General features: G+C 40.1%; 2 protein-coding genes across 2 annotated transcripts; both read right to left on the bottom strand.

Annotated features, from left to right (window-relative positions):
* Positions 1-4029: 4029 nt before the first annotated feature.
* Positions 4030-15346, bottom strand: LOC104421583 (extended synaptotagmin-3). Its single transcript, XM_039302790.1, is given in 15 exon segments — positions 4030-4459; positions 4835-4944; positions 5030-5221; positions 5224-5489; positions 7474-7571; positions 7657-7766; positions 7957-8159; positions 8932-8950; positions 10671-10731; positions 10733-10785; positions 10788-10909; positions 12918-13194; positions 13197-13280; positions 13283-13563; positions 15147-15346. Coding segments are annotated over 14 exon segments (2055 nt in total). The 3' UTR covers positions 4030-4459; positions 4835-4855.
* Positions 15347-16103: 757 nt separating this feature from the next.
* On the bottom strand, positions 16104-21139 carry LOC104421582. Its single transcript, XM_039302789.1, is given in 8 exon segments — positions 16104-16403; positions 16406-16633; positions 16636-17777; positions 17953-18392; positions 19167-19369; positions 19407-19466; positions 19469-20599; positions 21130-21139. Coding segments are annotated over 8 exon segments (3321 nt in total). The 3' UTR covers positions 16104-16296.
* Positions 21140-21598: the final 459 nt, after the last annotated feature.

Raw genomic sequence — 21598 nt, 5'->3', positions numbered from 1 at the left:
AATGTCCATCTGCTCACACATTTTTGCAGATTTATTTAATTTGGGGCTGTCAAATAAATAGATAGATAAATATTATATAGACACACGCAGACACATCGAATCTCAATTTAAAACAAGGGAAATCTTTGAGTGGAGGCATGTGTATTTATAATATAGGAGATTTAAGAGCAGAAATAATTATTATTATTACTATTATTGTTATTGTTATCGTAATAAGATCTAGGAAAGTGGATTTGGTAGGTACGGTAGCATTATTATAAAGAGGAGAAAAGTTAAGAATCCTCACAAGATTATGGCTTAAATATCAAGGAAAAAAAAAGGGATAGAGAAAATGAGAATTCTTTTTAATTCCAGTAGCCAATTTTCTTTTATTTATCGAAAAGACAAAAAGAAAAGAAAAGAAAAGAGAGAGAATCAACCAAATCAAGTAGGGATTGGATCCAAATTTGTGATGCTTGAAGTTCACTAATCAGTCCTCTCATGGGCCATAATTTGAATTAGTAAGATACATCTAAAAATCTTAAACAATCAATTTAGTTATGAATTTTTTAATTTGGCTAATTTAATCATAAATATTTTTACAATTTACCTATTTAGTGATTCCAATAAATTTCAGCTAGCAATTGCAGATATGGATGTTAACTTCTCTAAGTAGCATTATTGGTAATGCCGATAATGAAAGACTTTTGCATTTATTAAAACTTTTTGGAAACTTTTTTTCTTTCTTTTGTTTCTATACCATGATCGAGGATTGACGACCTGTGTAAGGAAATGGTAAAAAAAGAAAAAATTCAGATAATTTGTTGAAAATTGCAAAAATAATCAATTTTAAAGATTTTCAGCCAATGACATCAAAAGAGGTCCAATTAAATTGACTACATAAAAAAGGTTAATATCGAATTGGCCATCGCACAAGCGGTTTAGGACTTTTTAGACAATGATCTCAACTTAATAGTGATGACACCTTATAAAGGTAAGGTGGGTTTAGTGATTTTCACTAAAACAGATTGATAGGGTTTATAGTCCTCAATCCATGTCGGTCCTAAAGTTCCATTCACCGCCCGTTTCATGCGCGAATGATTTCTTGATCATGTCGAGGAGCCGTAATCGGGCGTCGCCCACATGCTCTCGCCGCTCCCTCCCTTGTCGAGTACTCATTCAATTCTCGTTCTTTCAAATCGAGAGACGGCAGGACGAGCGCGAAATATATTCCGCGGTGATGGCGGCATCGATGCCTAGGCAAAGATGGTAATCGACTATCCCCACGTGAAGCAAGACAAAGGGGTAGACCTTTCGGCACCTGTCGATTAGGTGGAATTTTGACCATTTGAGGTGCAAAGCTGGAGACATTAAAGACTTTTCCCAGAAGCTTTCCTAAACGCAGCCATCATGGAACTACAGACTGCACCATTTCCCGTGTTGACATTGAGGAGACGTGAGAAAGGACCCAAAGAATCACGTCCTTCCACTGAAAGGGCTGTCTCTCTACGTATCCTCGAGGTTAGTTTATAATTAAAAGAAATTGTTAAAAAAACTGTGTCCTAACTCCTAACACACTTATTAAGGGTAATTTTTATTATTATTGGGGAATTCCTCTTCCTTTTCTCTCGATATGTTTGTTAAATCGAGGACGTTTGATCTGTGTAGACCTGATCAATGCACGGGATCCGATGAAGACTGATTTACACACAATTGGCTGGATCTGAACATGTAACCTGTGGCTCAAATGGCTACGTCAAAAATTTCTTGGAGGCCTGATTGATTACGCTGATCGCGAATGGTTTCACTTTGTCAAGAATGACTTGGCTTATCTTCTCTAGAGATGTTGGGCGACCTCATTTTATAAATGATATGATGGATAAAAACAACTAGAATTTGAGAACCCTATGTTATAAAATTTATGTTTTTGTAACGAGATTTGAAGCGGGTTTCATCATTATCTTATTACGTGACCGGTGTAATAGTTTTAGACTATGCTTGCACAAAGGGCATGTTGGTAAAAACAAAAATATAAGAACTCAATTTCCAATGTTGATAATTTTATTGGTTGAAAATAGAATAAAAAATCTGCCTGTTGATAATTTGAAATAGATGTTTGAATGTCATATAATATCTCACTAGACATAAGAAAAAAGGATGTTAGTTGGTTACAGCAATATATTTAATAAGATTCTAATTGCCACAAATTATCTTCGTATTAAACAAGTGAAGTAACTCTTCCTTGACTTATCATAGTAGGCACGTTTCGTAATCATTATGTTCTCGGAAAGAATTTTTACTAGAAAATAATTTATTTATTTATTCTTGGGAATAATTTTTGAGTTTTAAAAGTATTTGATAAGCTCATAGAAATTTAACTTTCCGGAGAGAAATGTGTTTAGTAGGATTCTTAATTTTTTTGTTCTTTTAATTTTTAATACTTTTATTATATTTTTCTCATCTTTCTTCCTCATTCTTTGTGGCTAGTGATTGTATGATTGGACGGGTTTGGCCCGAGCTCGTTGGAGGCTCGCCTGGTCATCCACGAGGCTCACCCTTGCTAGATTTGTGCAAGGCCGAGCCTCACTGATGGCCTAGCGTGGCCAACCTTAGGTTGATTGGCGAGCCGAGCCTCACCCAGCCACGATGAGGCTTAGGCCAACGAGCCTCGTCATGGCTTGGCATCGTGGAGACCTCTTACGGCCTAAGAAATGGAAAAAGAAAAAATTAAATTTGATTTTAGGAATCGTTCTTGGGAACGAAAAGCACCTTTTATTATTGATTGTTCCGAATGTATTCTCGAGAACAAAAAAACAAATTTTTGTTCCCTTTGTTTCCGGTAACAAAAATTTATTAAATGAATTTCTATTTTTTTTTTTTGGTTCTAGAATAAAAAGCTGGAATCGGTTGTTTTTAGTGTTACTAAATAGGCCTAAGTGATTTTTTACTTAATAGATTTATTGAAGATTATCGAACAGCTTTAATCTCATTAAGCGCTGAATTTTCAATTCTCAGCACTCAATTATATTATCAAAACACATATGATTTTCGATCTCCTCCTCCACCCCGTAAAAGGGCCTTTGCTTTTCCCATAATTTTCTCTCTCCCAACATGGATATTTGGATTTCGCGAGGGACTTTTTGTTCCAGAGGAAACTTTGATAAACAAAAAAATGCAATCCATGAAATTTTTCCTTTCATATAACGAATTCATTTTTCTTAATTTTAAGTATGCATATCATCTTTGACTGTAACTGATTTTTTCTTATTGGCTAATTATTTTCGGCAAATCACATAAGTGAAAATCCGATAATTAATTCGCAGAATGCTTTTTCTTTTCAAATAAACATATACTCAAATTCCAAACCGTGAAACACGTTATTCATATTTTACACACGAGAAAAAAGAAAGTTGAAAACAGCAAGGATACCGAAAAGTAAAGAAAGTGTCGTGCGCGTCCTCTCCCTTTCCCCAGGCCCACTCCCCACTTTAAGAACATGAAAAAGTTAAATTTTTCTTGAAAATAGTGATGTTCATTTCTGGGGCATCGAAAAGCAGATTCGAGGAGGAATTTTCTACCTTGAACTTTTTCCTCTAAAATCCCATTAATTATTCGTGTCTTTTGTTTATATGTTGATATAGCAAAACTGTCAACAAGGTAATCTAAATAGTGAAGATTATTGTGAAGTAATCTTATTTCGTTTGTTCAAGCTTCTGCAACCTGAACAATAAGCAAATGAAAATATTCGTGATTAAATGATTCCATTTACATAATTACTATTGATCGCAATTTTGCATGTCGTTCTCACTTATGCTTTGTATAATATTGAGGGGCCATTACAAGGAAAATGAAGGGAGCGGAGACAGCACTGAGACACTCAAAACTCGAAAAGAAGTTACTCGATGAATTTAGCACATTTACTAAATTGAATCAAACGATCATACATGAAATACCCATGTGAGAACCAGGACTTGTCATTGCTAAAGGTTCAAATTTAGGCTTATTGCATATAGAATCTAATGTAATAGATTTCTCAAAACTCGAGAGAAAGCTAAGAAGATGCGAAATTTAATGAAACTTTAGATTCTTCAAATACTGGTATTTCTTTATCATACAGTTGCCTGGCCTACAATCTCAAGTGTTACAACCTTCTCATCTCATGAAGGAAACACAATAAATCTTCCTAAGAATGTGCAAACAGCGACTCCGCCAATAATGCAGATTATGATCTTTCTTAGCTACTAATTCGCTAGTAATTGAGTTTCGGAAAAAAGACCGTCACCTTGTCATATGAACAAAGAACACAGGTGAATCTTTAAGTCACACAAAGTCGGAGACAAAATTTTCCGCCCGCCATCAGAATATTCCTCTGCTAACAGCCATGAATTTATATAATGTGAGAGTAGAAGATGCCATGAGAAAGAATGTACGTAGCCAACTCCATCACTGGGACGTAAAAACAAGTGGACCGTCGACCATCCTATCAAAAAAAAAAAAAATTAGTTTCTAAGCCTCTTGTTTAACAAGAATAGGAACCATTTTATTCAACAAACATGAAATGCATGTCCTTTGGATGATCAACTGTGGATACAATGCTAGTAAGGGTATGCATGTCCATGAAAACATCTAGTCCGAAACCCATATTACACGGGTTTTGAATCTAAACAACAGACCTAACTGTCCTATAAAAGAATGGCGAGTAAGAACATTAAAGCTACCACAGAATCATCCTTCTTGTTTAAGGAACATACATCTCACCTACCATGATATTGCAGTAAAGGATATAGCACGGCAAAGTGGTTGGTAGGTTACTTAAAGTAAAATTACCAAATCAAAATGAACTAGAAAGTATTACCTTATTGGTGTAGCTGCACAATCAAAGATTAAAGAAACCAGAACCACCCACGTTTAGAGCAATTAACACTGATATACTCGTTACAACTGCAAGCCACAATAAAACTGATCCTGCAGTAGAAGATTTGGGGAAAATCATTGATTAGCCAATGCAAGTAAAAGGCTCCACTTGAGTACAATATCAAAAAGCAAATACCTCCAGATCCTCCAGAAGCACTGCCAGCATCAGAAGGTGAGGAGGATTCAGCATTAACAACTCCTGATGGTACCCTCGATCCTGTCTTTGAGGCTTGGTCTGAAAATCTACTGTTTGCAGTTTCAGATGCCACAATTCCTTGAAATTCTTCACTCACGATTAGTGCTGCTAACACATCCATGAATGATTCCTTATCTGTTCCACTTGAAGTTGTTACCCCTGTCCATAAGTACTATTTGACTCATCAAAATCAGACTCATCATCTGAGACATCTATCTCCATAGATTCTAACAAGGCTCTGTCGTCTTCTTCATCTTCAACATAACCTTTATATGTAAGTCGAAGCAGTAGCTCCCCTGAGGATCCCCTTCTAAACACTCCCCAACCTCCTTGCAAGACCACAACTCTATCTGTGGGTACAGTATCTTGGAGAGAGCCCAAGTCAACCTACAAATGTAGTCTAAATTCAGAAAGATCTTCTGGATGAAAATGTAATACAGTCGAGGAAAGACTAAGTATGTGAAACAGACTACTTGATCTTATTAGCAAGTCGCTAATTTGCCATCATATGATTCAACTTAAGCTACAGAATTCTATTGACAAGAAAATAACTATCTGGTAGATGAGAAAAGGTCTAACTTGGTTGTTCCATCAGAAGATTTTACACAATTGAAGCTTGGTGGTAGCATTTTCACATCACATACAAAATTTTAATCTCAAAAAACACCGAATGGAATTTGAATTCTTAATGACATTAGGCAAAGCCAAATATGAGGTTGCATTGTGGACGACAGAGCAATAATCAAGCATGATTACCTGTATTATATGCTTAACTTTAAGATCTCGAGTGTCTAGCATTCTGATAAATGCTGAGGTTCAGAAGAAGAAAGGGTAGATATATACCCAGCCCAATTTTCAGTCATTTAGAATCTATATAGAGTTAAGTTCAGGAACCATTTTTAAAGCAACTTGAACTTCATATCAGAAAAGACATTTTTCGCTTCCTGTCTCTTGACTCTATGGAGAGCTCAAAAATGTGACCTAAGAGCATTCTTGAGAAAAAAAAGAAAAAGAAAAAAAGAGATAAACTAAATTTCTGGATTATCCTTAGAGACTAACATATCATTATCCTTGATAAGATTCACAGAGCATTCCACATCCAAATCTATTCTGAAGTTTGAGCTAAAATAGACAAAGGCCAGGATCTGAATCACTGACTAATCTTGACTTTTGTGGCCATCACTTGAGCAAATTTGGGACTTTCCAGCTTACTAGGATCGCAGTTTCTACATTTCTATCCAGATTTGGTCAAAATATAGCTATATGGGAATGAAGTCCATATGCTGTTAATTAGCAAGTCAACACAAGTCAGCTGTTTCTGTTCCAATTTTTTCTCATTGTTTATAGCCAAGAACTTAATACTACAAATAGATGTCAAGCCAGAATGATGATCCATAGTCATATTCTGAGTCGAGAGGACATGTTCAGGAAATCCACACAATGTGTTTGGATGGAGGGGAAGGGTTGGGATGGTTAGGAAAGACTAGGAGGATTAGTCTGGTAATTTAAATCCCTGCGAATCTGTCCAGATAATGGAGGGTTTCAGAGGGATTTGGAGAGACTTGTGTATTAACAAATAAGTTTATTCTCCTTTCTCACTTATACCCTTCTTTTACATCTATTTATAAGTAGATAAAATGATATTTGTCATAATGTATTCTTTATCTCGCTAGCATCCAAATAATATCATAACTTGATTACTCAAAATCCTCTTTTTTAACCACTCCATTCAAACTGAGTGTGAGTTAATAAGTGGAGGAGACTACGTGAACATAAAATCTATTGAAATCCCATAGATAGCGAAGCAAGATACTTAGACACATGCACGCATGCACATGTATACAAAGCCTATAAACCCCACACACGTGCACCAAGGTTCTAGTTTACACTAGAAAGTCCAACCTAAGAACTTAAGCTGATGGGGGAAGGGGGAGACTACATGAATATAAGACTCATCGAAACCTTATTGATAAGCGATATGACACTTCAACAATTTAAAAGCAAATCAATTCTGCATGACTTAGGAAGAAAGCGCAATAATAATGCAGCAATTTGTTAACCAGTTATTACGAAAAGCAAAGGCACTATGGGATATATGTCTAAGCCATAGATGTAGCCAACAGCTAATGTGAAGCTTGTGATCGTTACAAGGAGGGAATGAACCCAAGAAAAACTAAGCTAAAGAGTATGTATTTGAAAGAAGGCAGACCAAGTTAAGTAGGACCCCTGGGAATTTTTTTATTTTTCTCTCAGATGCAAACAACATGAGGACAGAAGAGACCAAACTGCATCATAATAATCACTTTTTATTGCACAGTACCATCAATAATTTCCACAAAATCTGCAAAATTATCATAGTGATACTGCTTTTATGGTTATTATACTCGGCCGTGCCAATAGTAAGATTTGCAAATCCAAGAGCGTCCCTCACTTGAATATGCAGCTTTTGCTTTCTAGGATTTGTAACGAGCATGTGAAAATCCTGCCAAATGAAGTGATTATAATGAGACATACCATACACGTATGAGTATCATGCAAAACTAGCAAACCAGCACATACAGCTTTACCTGATTCCAGATTGGCTTTCCAGGAGGCCCAATGACAGTGGTCTGGCTGTTCTTTTTGCTTCTAATTATTTGATCCCCCAAGCTTAGGATAACATATGGATCAGTTTTGCCTGCCACCAGAAGGAGAACAGTGACATTTCTAGCGCAGTAAAGAATGGCTCAGATGACAATGAAGAGGTTTAATCTTGTATAACATACTAACAGAGTGAGTTTAATGCACAATTGCAATTAGAAAATTCTTTACTGCCCATGACGAGCAGTTATAGCCATTACTAATTACAAGTACCAGGAAGTAATTACCATAGAGATAACTAAGTTTCCGAGCATCAACCAGAGTCACGGATAACTCTCCAACATAATCCCTGTTTCCTTCATTCATCTCTCCAGGTCTGAAATCATTCGTGACCGGACCAACTGCTTTTACTTTCTGAAAATCTAAAACAATCTTCTTTGGTCTTACAAATAGCTTAGGCAAATCCTCAGTGAGAAGCTTCGTTAAAAACCTAGAACAAGTGCACGCAGATGTTATTAGTCCAAAGCTCAACATATCTTCAAGTACACACAATGGGAACCAAAACAAAGAAGTAGATCGAATCAAAGCCAGCATAAACATAATACTATGGGTTACTCCTGCTCCTAATCAAGATGGAGGAGTATCATGAGTCAGGAACTTTACATAAGTCTTGACTTAGCTTTATGACCATTACTCGTCTCTCTAAACACCACAATACTTCGGTGGAATATCAACCTTATGACAAATCTTCATGCTAGCAAGTCCTAAACTGGCAGATTGACATGCATTTCATGCAGTCATTGGTTGCTATGAAATTCAATAACATGAAAAAGGTGAAGATGCCAATTTTCAGTGTCCAACATTACACATGCTCGACGAACCTTCATCAGGTAATACGAAGGAAAACTCCCAAGTTCTTAAGAATCCTATTTCAACTCGTTTGATACCATATAATCATGCTACGGACATGTGACATCACCTTGACTCTCAACCCAGTTGATAAACGTTCGCCCAAAAGGAAAAATGCCCAGTTGAATAATAAATAAAAAGAAAATCAACCTTGACTTAAATGGAAAGAAAATCAATTGTTCAATATCATATAATTATGCTACAGACATGTGACATCCACCTTGACTCTCAACCCAGTTGACAAAGGTTCAGCCAAAAGGAAAATGCTCAGTTGAATAATAAATAAAAAGAAAATCAATCCCTTCACAGATTATACAATAGAATGTGGCGGTTAAAGTCAAGATTCAACTTACATGGAAAGAACAGGAATTGCTGGTTTTTGCACCACCCATGCAGAAAAGAAAAGGCAAAAAGAACATAAATTAGTGTCTGTAAGCCTGCAAACTTGTCATTATGTAAGAATAAAGCAGAAAATCTTTGTAAAATGCAAATTTAACATCATCACAGCAGACTAAGTTTGACAAACCATGTCTGAGCTACTCAGATTTCATATGCCATTACCATGTCTGAACAATGTCCATGAGATTCAAGTACTCAAATTATGAAGTTTTCATTACGTCTTTGGAATATGATGGTAACAAGAGAATAACAGGAAACAATCTATTACTACAGCTAATTTTGTCTGAATTCCCAGGAGATCAAAGGAAGTCTTTGTAATATAAACCAATATCAAAGGACATGTCAGCTCAGCATGTTATATAACTCCTAGCTGTCATCAAATGCCAGCGGCACAAGAATTGGAAAGAAAAGAACATCAGTAAATCAAGACTTGTCCCTTGATAAATAAATAAATGCTTCAAAAAAGAGCACCATGGAGTTGCAAGCCAGATTAGAAAAAAATAATAGTAGGGAATCCAGAAATTATTAACAAAAGTAGCTTTATGTGGCTTCTTTTGAACTGTTATCCTATTGTGCACCGGATGTCTAGCTCAAAAACAAAACTGATTATTAGCAGCAGCAAATTGTGAAGGAACCACTTTGAAGGAGAGGGAATCTGAATGTGTGTAGGTTATATTTAAAAAGTCTCTCACTGAAGAATAATCAAATACAGGAATTAAATATTTGTTTCATTTTACACAAAACAAAGTAGATTCGACTGATTTCTTTGCCTTGGGAATGTGTCCTATCTTGAGACAGTCTCGAGCTAAAAGGAAGAAGATGTCTTTAAGACCAAAATGTGCTTCCTCGCAGCCTGACGGCTGTGAATTGGAACTACAAAAGGTTTTCCAATCACCATTGTGTAGCATCTCACAGGCCAGTTAAGTGTCCATGTGCAATTCAATGCGCAAACCAATTATTCCAGAATACTCATGGCAACTTTTTCACACTATAAGGTTAATTGAAATTCCTGCTATCATAACTAATTGTTATTATTATTGTGAACTATGATCTGGGTCATTGTTGTAAGTCAGTAACATTTACTCAGTGTAGCTCATGGGCAATACAACAGAAGAATTGGCAGCAGGTTTATACAATGTTAGGTTTTCCACGATGTGCCAAACAACAGAAAAGGCAACGAATATGGAAGAAATTTAACTAATGTGACAAATAACCATAACACATCTAGCTTTTGGAAGCTCATCTCCCCAAGTGTAAGTCTTTTTACTATGAATTCATTGATGATAATTGGAATGTGAGCATGTGTTTGGTGAGTGTCTTAGACAGGGGCTGATGTACCCTTTTATGGGTTAGCATGGTCCCAAGATCAGTCTCAACATATACATGCACAGAATTCCAAATCCAAGCACCAGCTAGTGGGCCAAAAAACAAAAACACCAGCCCCAAGTGGGACAGTGATAGACTACGCATGAAATAGGAAGTCAAATTCTCATCACCAGCAATGAGATAAAAATTCACAAATATGTAAATTCTAATATATCTTGACCTTTTTGTTTTCAATGGAATTCATGAACCGATCAGCCTTGGGTTTTGTTCAACATCAACACATTCAGGAATATGCTCATAAATGCAATATGTAACCCTACATGTGATGAACAGACAACACCGAAAGGCATTAAAAGTTGCAACATACCCATCAGATTGAACAAGCGGAATGGTGAAAGTTCAAACTTGATCTTTGGAAGTGAAACAAAAAGCCCATTGAACAGCTCCCACCCAAGGTTCTGTCGGTATCAATCGCAACAACCCAGTTCCCCATCAATATCAAAGTCCCGAACGCCAACTGGCACAACGATTGGGATGATACCGAATTTCAGCGAGAGCTTTAAAAGCATGCGGGCACCACCAGTATAGCGAAGGCCTATTTGGTACCTGCATGACAAATAATGGTAACACAAAATCACTTCGATTAGATATTAAATAATACTGAGAAGAAAGGAAATCCATGCTCAAATCTAAAAGTCAAAGCAAATATATGCGGATCGATTTGCCAATAACAGGTAATTCCATGGCACCAGACAATACTCACCAGAATTCCTTTATTTTCATTTTAGGAATAAATTCTAAACCAGTTAGTGACTAATCTAATTGGAAACTAGTAGCCAATTAAAGTTAAGATTCTCATCTTTCAAAATCAAATCAGCTGACAGAACTTGTCCTCAATTACATCAGCTATATCAGCAATCATGTTAAGAACTAAACATATCTTTAAGAAGGTTCAAGCTCACAAAATGGGATCTGGTGAAGCTAATATAACGTAGCAAAGAGCTCTCATTGATTAGGTTTCGAAACAACCGGAAATGACAAAGTACCACAAACTTTAGAGGATGTAAGGACAACCAATACGTGGTAGGGGCATGTAAAGCTTATGCTGGAGATTATTTAGCATTCCATCCTTCATAGACAATTGATGCAATAAGCATCACCCTTCTGTCTAATGAAACAGCGATGCATGTGAAGATAAACCAAACTCTAGATCTCCGATGTCTCAAACAGTAACTCAGTGATATCCACAACTTAATGTTGTACAACTGACTTCCACTATATTCTACATGTGGCAGGTAAGTGATGCCCATGAAAAAAAGCCAAGATTGCTTCCACTACTATACTTCAACACCTCAAAATTCCTCTGAAACGATCACGGTTTGCATTTAAGTTAGCAGAAAGAAAAATAAGGATAAGTCATGAAATCATCATTGTCTCAGTCAAGTGGCCTCTCCGTGATACTTGACCTTCCTGTAGACCTAAAGGCTCCTGTAATACATTGACAACTCCTCTATTTCGATACTCTATCTTTATAATATAGAGATATAAATTGTCAACATTTGCTAATTGAATATTGGATGCTGTGCTCTTTTTTAATAAGAAAGAAGAATAAGAAACAACCACTCAGATATTAATGGCACTAACATGTCCTTGAAACAACCTCAGAATTCTAAGGGCAAAACATAAGTTAGATGAACGTAGCATTCAGCTATCACCGTCCCGTATCATGACTGTACGTCTATTAATGATCTTGCAAATCTATCAGTATATTAGTTAACCAACCCTTCGTTGACTAGCTAATTGCTTTTGAGATATTTACAAGCAACAGGCTTCTAAATGTTCTCTTTATCAGCAGTCTGGCACGTACAGTACGACAATTGACTGGAATATTTTTTTCTCCATTTTAAGAGTCCAACAAGGCTGAAAAAACTGAACTCAAGCTTTCGATGTTTCATATCATGGTTCTAATAACGTATAAACCTATTGCACTGTTTCTTTTCATTTAAGATGTCAAAGTTGGCAATGTTCCACAGATAATTAAACTTATGCAGCTAGAGACTTGTATCACAGCACGAAAACACCAGTTGTCAAATTAATTGCCAGCATTCAAAACACATTAAGATGAGAGTCTCCACCAACATCATTTCTGAACCAAGAAAGTTCTGTCCAATAGCAAAAAACTCTTCATGCCTTGGCAAGGCCAGTAGAGAACAGTATTTAAACGAACTTAAATTTGACTATTACCAATGAGAAGACTGAAAATCAAGGAACAAATATTTCAAATAAGATGATTCTAGACAAATGAAGGGCATGAAATTGGATGCAACTTATGGAAAAAGCAGGATGTTCATATATTGGTAACAGCACATATATGGCTGCAATAGTTCAGATACACGATCGAAAAGGTGTTTGTTAGAGAACATACATATAACATAAATATAAAGTGCTCTGACATATCTAGTTTATGTAAGAGATTATAATCATGACTGTCGAAAGGATATGAAAAGAAGACGTAACTTCTCTATCAAGCTAAAGGCACGATTAACTAAAACAATATACACATGACAATAGATGTTCATTACTTCAAAATGGTATTGAGTCTCAGAACACTTACTGCAAGTCATTAACACGGCGTGAAGTCCTACGCTCCACATTCCTGACCGACAATGGCTCATCCCCAAGCGAGAACTGCTTAATCTCAACCCTCTCAACATAATCAGGCTTCTTCAAGTTATCAATGACGGGTTGAAGCAGCCCGATTAACCAATTCTCAATCCCACCTCTATAAACCTTCCAAAGCTTCCCCAACACCATGTTCACCCACTCCACAGATTCTTTCCTCTGCAAATCCTTCTCCAGGAACAAGGAAAAGCTCGTGGGCACCTGCCACACGCCCCCTGCCTGATCTCATCGCCCCCGGCTTTATTCCTTTTCCTCCACGTCCACAGCTTATCGAACGCGACGCCGACGAAGAAAAGAACACAAACAACCCCACTATGTTCCTATTAACCGGGGGCGAGGGTATCGGGTGTATCACCCCGAGCTGCGTCCTGAGCTTATCCACGATGGGGTCCTCCCGGAAGCTGGTGAAATTCGATCCCAACTGGATCGGCGCCGCCTCTCCGGGCAGCTCCTCACCGCCGCGCAGCTCATTGGTCAACCTCTTGACCACGAGGTTCTTTTGCCCCCGCCTGGCGGAGCCGGCGATTTCCGTGAAGCCGCGGCTCGCGCCGGCGCCGTCGGAGGGGATCACGCAGGCCCTGAAGCTCCACCGCCGCCGGCTCAACGAGCCGGGCGGGGAGCGCTTCTTCCTCCGCCGGAGAGAGGAGCGAGGGCGGGGGAGCAGAGGAGGAGGGCGGCGGCCTCACCGCCGCAGGGGCAGAACCGGAAGCTCGCGGAGGACGGCGGCTGCAGAATCATTTAGCAGCGGCGGCGGCGGCGGAGGAGGGCGGGAAGGGCGGCATTGGCCAGGGACATGAATATCACCGGCGGGCTCCGTCGGGGGCGGCCCACCCGAATCCGAACCGCGCGGACGGAGGACGGAGGGACGGAGGAAAGATGGTGCGATCAGGAGCGGATTCTGGAGAGCTTGAGGCGGGTGCTGAGGAAGTCCGAATCCATATGCGGAGAGAGAGAGAGAGAGATGTGGAGAGAAAGAGGAGTGCGTGGATGTGGTGGGGAACGTGAAGCTCGTGCGGGACAGACGGTTTGAATTGAATTCAATTGAGTTGAATTGAATTTGGCCAGAAAAGGTGGAGGTGGAGGCGGTGCGTTGGAGCGCGTTAGCTTTTGCGATGACGGGTCGAACGCGGGCCGCAAAACGAGAGAGAGAAAAGGAGAGGGAGTACTTCCGGGTACATGTCAGAGGCCACTCTCTCCTCCCGTTTAATTCAGAGGAGAGAGAAAAGGAGATGGTGGGGAATGGGGATTTTTATACGAGTGATGATCCGGGTTCCGTTTGCTTTTTGGCTCTTGGGTTTGGACATTTGTACACGTGGGTCGGCGCAGCGGACGCGCTTCTACCCTCGTCCTTCTTCTCTGCTCAATCCCTCTCTATCTCTCTAATCTTCTTCCTCCTCTTTCTTTTCTTTTTTTCTTTCCTTCTTTCTCGCTTTTGCGATGTTATCTCTGAATTTTTAATTTATTTAATATAATTTTTAAAATTTAACCTAATACTTAATGCGATCGTTATTAGCCTAATGTTTAATGTTTAATATAATTCTTTGATTGACTTGAGAATAAAGACTATATATAATTTAAGGACCAAATTAAGTTTGTACTAAAAATTTAAATGTTGCATTAAACAAATTAAAAGTTCAATAAATTATATTGTATAATAAGCTAAAGTTCAAAAATTATGTCAAATAAATGAAAAGTTCAAAAATCATATTGTAGATTGAACCAAAATTCATGACTCATTTATGTCTTTTTTCCTAAAACTTACGAGTAATTATAAGATACATTGCTAATATATCGTCCATTTTATTTATTAAAACCATCGATTTACGAAAATATTAAGAAGAACCCTCCTTGGATAGATCGTGCGTACCAATTCGTCTCACATAAAGCCCGCGCTATGCGCATGCCCAAGTGAACCGGCCGTGGAAGTATTCGAATTGCACTAGAAATAACTATCAGCGAATCAGCTATAAGTCCGACAGAGATACTCGTATGATTTCGTCGACGAAGGGAAACATTGAACATCTTTGAAGATAAATTTGGCTAGTGCGGGTCGAGTCGCTAGAAAGTTTGATTCGCGGCAGCAATGCATCAAATAGAGCGGGTGTTTTACGAGAAAATAATATGGTGATCCAGCATTTACTATCCTTCTAATACCAAAGACCTGTGCAATGTTCTCGTCTCTAGTTTGGCATTACACGAAAATCCCGTCGCCCATAACCGCTTCGTCTGCACTGTCATCACGACCACAGTAATTACAAGGTCAAGAGGCGCGATGCAGCGGCCAAAAGAATCGGCTCTCAACTCAAACTCGACCTCATGCGGTCCACTTTGGTAATCTGACTTACTGAATTTGGCTTCCATGGTTTTATCTCCCCCGAGTAGCTTTCTCAAAGCCACACAAGATATCCTTTCTTTCCAGAAAGCGTAATGTATAATCTGAATAATACTGATCCATAAGATACATTGACTAGAAACTAGACCAAATTTGAAGCTGACACCCAACTAATCAATAGGATGGTAGTACATCGACCCAGCCATGACAATATGCAATAATTAATCGTAAATACAATTATACATGCTCGCGTATCATCAAGCATATCGTTTCTGAATGTTGTCACCAGACAACGAAAGAACCGAAGTCCTGAGACAGGGGATACAAGGGCTTCATGAATAATTAAGCAAGATCCACCTCGAAGTAGTCTTTCCCCTATCATGGCCAGAAGGATTGAGAGGAACCGAAAACAAAGATCATTTTGGACTTCAAATTCGAATCCATTGACTAGAAACTAAACCAGATTTGAAGCAATACCCGACTTATCAATAATAGCGAGCATGATACCAAACGGGAAGAAGATGGAAGGATATAGACATAGCCGTGACAATATGCGACAATCAATCAGAGTTACAATTGGACACTGACAGATCATCAGGCATATCATTTCGGAATTACCGACACCAGAAAGCAAAAGAACAGAAGTCCTGGGACAGGGGATATAACGGCTTCGCAAAGAATTAAGCAAGATCAACCTTGAGGTAGTCTTTTCCCTATAATGGCCAGAAGCATTGAGGGAACCAATTGGACTTCAAGTTGAATCCATCAAAAGAATCACAACTCAAGGATCTCAACCTTGTTGTAGTATTTATGGGATGGATTATTCAGGGTGACCAATATTGCCCTCCTTTCTTTTAGATAAAGGAATGAAAAAATTGGGAGAGAGAATTTACAACAACAGGCATATTATCTTACAGTGGCACAAAGTGGAGTTGTCAAGAATCTAGACCAACTTGCCATTAGAACAAAGCTTCTCCTTCTACGCCAAATAGAGAGCTTCCAAATAATCATCAATGTAAGCTAGGCATGGCCAATGATCAGTTCTTATTCTAACCAAAGTTGAAGCATCGGATACTTCCATTTGCAAAGAAGGTGGTACCTTGGTGGAAGAAATATGAGAATATGGATGCAACCCATGTTTCTGCTGGTATAGTTGGCATAGGTTTCCATGTCATCCTCCGCATCAGTGTACTTGAGTTGAAGTGGACCCTCAAAATTGGCACCTGCAAGGGTAGCATCATCGGAGATATCCGGAACAGAATCCTTCCAGATGATATCTTTCATAACTCCACCGTCCTTCACAATATCTGAAAGGGTTCACCCGTTACTTTCACAACAAAAGGAGCGAGGTACCGTTCGGTGGATTGGATCACAGAGGATGCAGAAACCTCCAGTAGCTTGACTGATCGGGTTCCACTGATTGCAGCAACGCCTTTACCTCCTTTCAGAGGAAAGGTCTCCCTTCCAAAGCTGGAAGTGCCATCACATGCCTCCCAGAGGGATGTGAACAGGTCAGAGTAATAAAGAGGAACTGAGCTGCCGGGGATGTCTGATGGGATAATAGCTTTGAGAAACATGTCTTCTATGCCCACAGAGATGCCATGCAGCTGTCCCCGAATGATATGACCATTTCCTGAATTTGTTTCAAGAAAAACATCCACCATCCCAGGAGTCGGTTCTAGAGGTTCTAATTCTATTGTAACTGAAGCTCTAAAGCTATCATCTTCATGGGCACCATTTTCTATGGCATGAATGTCTGAGTTAACTTTATGGACAGAAGAATCACTTTTCTTTGGAGGCTCTCCAAGAAGGAATGGTATCCGATATAATGGAATAGACCCATATGGCGCTGAAGAAGAAAATCTGAGCACGGTCGCATATATTGCAGGAAGAGCATCTGCTGCATTAGGATTATCTGAAGGAGGACTAAATCCCCAAGTTCGACTGAAGGGATCAGATTCAAATCTCAAAGAGCATAAAATTTTGACCTTAATCCCTGGCATATGTCTAAAATCAGGAATACTTGAGAAATGCCTCCTCAGATTTCCTAACATTTCCGAAATCTTGGCATCCATAACTCGTAGTGGCTCCAGCTGTCGTTCAACGTTTAAGCTTTCTGAAGAAATTGGTTCATCAGAAGCAATACCAATCACTGCGTCATCAGATTTTGGTTCGCTATCTATAATGCCTTTTGCAGAATCAGCATTTGCATTCCCAAATCCCAAATTAGCCAAAGCCAATGACCACGATTGCTTTACAAGTAAAGGTACCACACGCTCAAGGTGTACGTAAGCAGAGATATTTCTAGATTTCCTAGGGTCATGAGAAAGTCTTGGAATCTGCACATTGAAAAATGTGTCAGATTCTCCAGATGGAGCCATGGTAGGTAGCATCTCCCCAAGTTTCAGCAGTTCTCTGAGCTTCTTACCAGGTACACATACCAACATTCTTAGATAGATCCTGCACAAATCCCATAACACCATGAGCCCAAAATATATTGGATGAAGCTAAGAACATGAAAATAACATGTACCCCATCCCACTCACAATTTTATAATGCACAGTACAATAAACAAAACTGACAGAGCTGGAAGCACAGAAAAGGAAAAGAATGCATCTTTCTTTTATCCCCATACCTTGCATTATCGCGAACCTCCAAATCAGGAAAGTAAAGGCAGGTAAATGCAAGGAGACGAGATAGTCTGAGGAACAATCTAGAACTGTGGTGATGCATCATCATTGTCCTACATATTCCAAGAACCTTAATTCCTTGTGACCAAGATCTTAGGCCAGTGTCAGGACCATGATTCTTGACAAGGAAGACGACTAAGTTGGAAAGAACTTCTAGAAGTCCACGAGGGGGGATCGCGACATTTTCAGCAATTTTATCAAATATCGCAAAGTAGGCGACTAGTTTATAATCTACACTGACTTTTGGAAGCAAATGCTTATCTAGAGTCTGGAGCAGTCGCTCTCCCAACCAACAATGCTTATTACAGCCCAAGAATCTGTTGATGAAGGAAACGATAGTGGGAACTAACTGTTGAAATTCCATAGTCATCTCCACGATCATCCCCTATAATATGAGAAAGCATCAAAACAATGTGAAAATACCTTGCTCGAGTGAACACTTAACACCATCGTGCAATGGTATGCTGCCCAAAGGTGATGGAGTAAGAACAAATATCAAAGGAAGATAGACAATACCAAATCAAACATTGTATTGTAAGATTGCTAATACAAATAGTTATTCATAATCCATATATGTTGAACTCATAAATCATCTTCACTTCACAACCACCAAATGATTCCACTGACTACCAGTAACTGACTTAGAAGCGCATGCAAAACACTAGAATTAGTAGCCTCAAAACCAAAACTCTAGAAAGAGTTAACTCGGCATATTATTTGTCCCTTTTTAAAGAAGGAAAAATATTTAGTAGAGCGTATATTCTAAGGTTGTAGTTCCTTACTGAAACTAGAAACAGCAACTTATAAGGTTTCAAAATTCCTTTCGAGTAGAAGCCTTGTCATCTCCAAGAAAAGAAAGTTTCATGAAATATCAACTTTTCAGGCAATTAGTGATATACTCATATGCAAGATATAAATCATCTCATAAAATCGACCTCCCTCAATGAGTAGCAACAGGCATCTGCTTGAGGCTATCTTTTCCCTTTTAGTTTTCCCTAGCAAATGCTTGAATTTTTTATTTATTTTAATATAAACCTGTCATGTGAAATCCAGCTTATATGACTGACAAACGATAAACAGACATAAAAGGCAGAGTATGGCCATAACACAAGGAAAGGAAGTTATGGTATGAAGATGGGGAATCTAAAGCATCATATACCTGCAAAAGACGTAAGATTGTGGAGTCCATAAGCATTTTTGATTTGATGGAATCATCTTCAGAGTGGGCGAGCGAGCCTATTAAGAACTTATAGAAGGTGTGAAATGCCACTGCAGTTTCTGTGCTCCATGGAGGCATCCATTTAAAAGCAGACACAGAGACAAGACCATCCTTAAATAGATTCACCACAGATAATGAATCCGCTTGTGAAACATGCTCAGATTTTTTGGCTTTCAAGACACAATGAGCACAAGGCAAGAAGGTCGAGCTTCAGTGCCTTCACGGCAAGAGGATCAAAACAGTCGGATAGAAGCTCGAGGCCATATCGATAACCATGTTCTTTCTCTCAACTACACGATTCGACATGCCACTGAAAAACCCCAATAACCAATGAAGGGCAAGTATCCGAAACACAGGATGACCTTGTGCTTCCCGTGAAACTGAGACAAGCCGTCGAGCAATTTGACGCTCTTGTCCATCAAAAGCATCTAAGAAACGTGAATACAACATCAAAACCATGTGGCAGAGCACAGGATCGTAGGAATAAATCATGCTGAAGAACTGGACCTTCAACATCGAAGCCTGCAACTCCAAAGCAACCGCCACGGGTATTATCAAATGCAAAAACTCCATCATTCCACAAGGGGTGAAAACCTGCGGCCATTCAAGCAAGAACGCCATGGCCCTCCTCAATTCCTTGTAATTCAAAGCCGAAGCCTCCCTCGTCGGACCCAACACCCATTGAGGCAAGTTGAACGGGACCAAAGGGACCGAAGTGTTCAAGATCGACACATCCACCTTGCAAGTCACGATGTCGCGGATTACCTGAGTGAAGAGCAGGTGGTAGCTCTGCGAAGCGTGCGTGCGCTCGCTCTGGCACAGGCTCCACAGGTGCCCCACGATCTCGGCCAACAAGCAAGGCCAATTCCTCTCCAGCTGCCTCAGGCACTCGCAGGCCATCGCCCGCGTCTGCCGGTCCGGCCCGTGGTTCGGCCGATTGACGATGGCCAGCAGCAATTCGACCAGGCTCGCGACGTCCCGAGCGCAGCGCTCCTCCTCGAAGCCGTCCACCACGGTGACGAAGATCGCGGTGGTGGACACCATCATCTGCTCCTTGAGCGCGTACGTGGCGAAGGCCGGATCGGGGGGCGACTGGACGACGGAGCGGAGGGCCTCCACGAGGCGGCCCAGGAGGTGGGGGCCGAAGAGGGCGTCGGCGGACTCCTCGAGGAAGACGAGGAGGGAGTGCTTGAGGGGGAGCGGGAGGTCGCGGCGGAGGACGGAGGAGATGGCGAGGTCGGCGACGGAGGAGGAGGCGGAGGTGTCGCGGCCGTGCTGGAAGTCCTCGATGAGGGACTCCCACTCCTGCGCGGAGAGGGGGCTTCGACGGCGGCCTGTCGCCGGACATGGTCGCCGCCGATGGAGGAGAAGCTCTTAGGAAGCTGCAGGAGGTGAAGCTGTGCGCATGGAGGTTGGAGAGAGAAAAGGGTTGAAATCAGAATCCGTACCGTTTAGCCATGATTTCTCTTCCTCGCGGGGAACGGAATGGCAAAGGAGAATTTACTTTGGACTTTTTTTTTTTATCGCGGTAAAAAAAATGATGGATTTTTATTATCTTTATTTCGGAATAAACACTGTTTCTACGCATTTACGGTTAGATGATAAGCGTATTTGGTAAATTGTATTTGTGAAAGTATTGTGAAGTATTTTGGGTAAAATAGTGTTTTGGTAAATTAAATTTATAAAAGACTTTTATTATTAAAAAGAAAAAGAAAAAATGAGAGTTGGTCAGCCAATGGCTTTGCCGGTTACTGCCAACCAAGAGCTAACAGTTACCAGTGAAGGATAGGCGGTCCAACGAGGAGGAGGTGGTGCGGCGAAGAGCAGCATTCGACTAGGGTCACCATGTAGAGGATACAACGCGGTGAGGGTTGCGGCGGCCGGATCGAGCGATCGGGGTCACCATGACCCATTGAGCGGCATCGGTGACCTTCACATGGAGGCCGTGACATCGCGCCGTCATGCGACTCACTACGCCACGAAGGTCGCCGGCGCTCGCGATTTGGTCACCGCGACCCAGATCTGCGCGACCAAATCTAAGCGCGACCTGGGTTGCTGGCGTCCTCCGCACGGTGACCCTTCATGGGACCCTAACCGAACCACTTGTCCTTCGCCGTCCTTTGTCGAACCACCTACACTTCCCCGGACCAAGATGAAGATGATGAACAGTCGTCAGGATAAAGCCGGAAAAATGAAAAATTAACAAGGATAATTTTGGAAGAAAATTTTTATTAACCCTCAAGGCAGCATGCCGAGAAAGCTCAAGGCAACCCCCAACCTATTATGGGCTTTTAACCTTGGGAAGGCTTGTCTTTGGCAAAGGCAAGTGAAAAAAAACTTGCCAAATACTGTGCGTTTGGTTCAGCATTTGC

The sequence above is a fragment of the Eucalyptus grandis genome, chromosome 10 (assembly GCF_016545825.1).
Source record: "Eucalyptus grandis isolate ANBG69807.140 chromosome 10, ASM1654582v1, whole genome shotgun sequence".
Taxonomy (NCBI): domain Eukaryota; kingdom Viridiplantae; phylum Streptophyta; class Magnoliopsida; order Myrtales; family Myrtaceae; genus Eucalyptus; species Eucalyptus grandis.
Note: the sequence above shows the minus strand (reverse complement) of the source record. Positions and strands in the feature narration are given on the sequence as shown.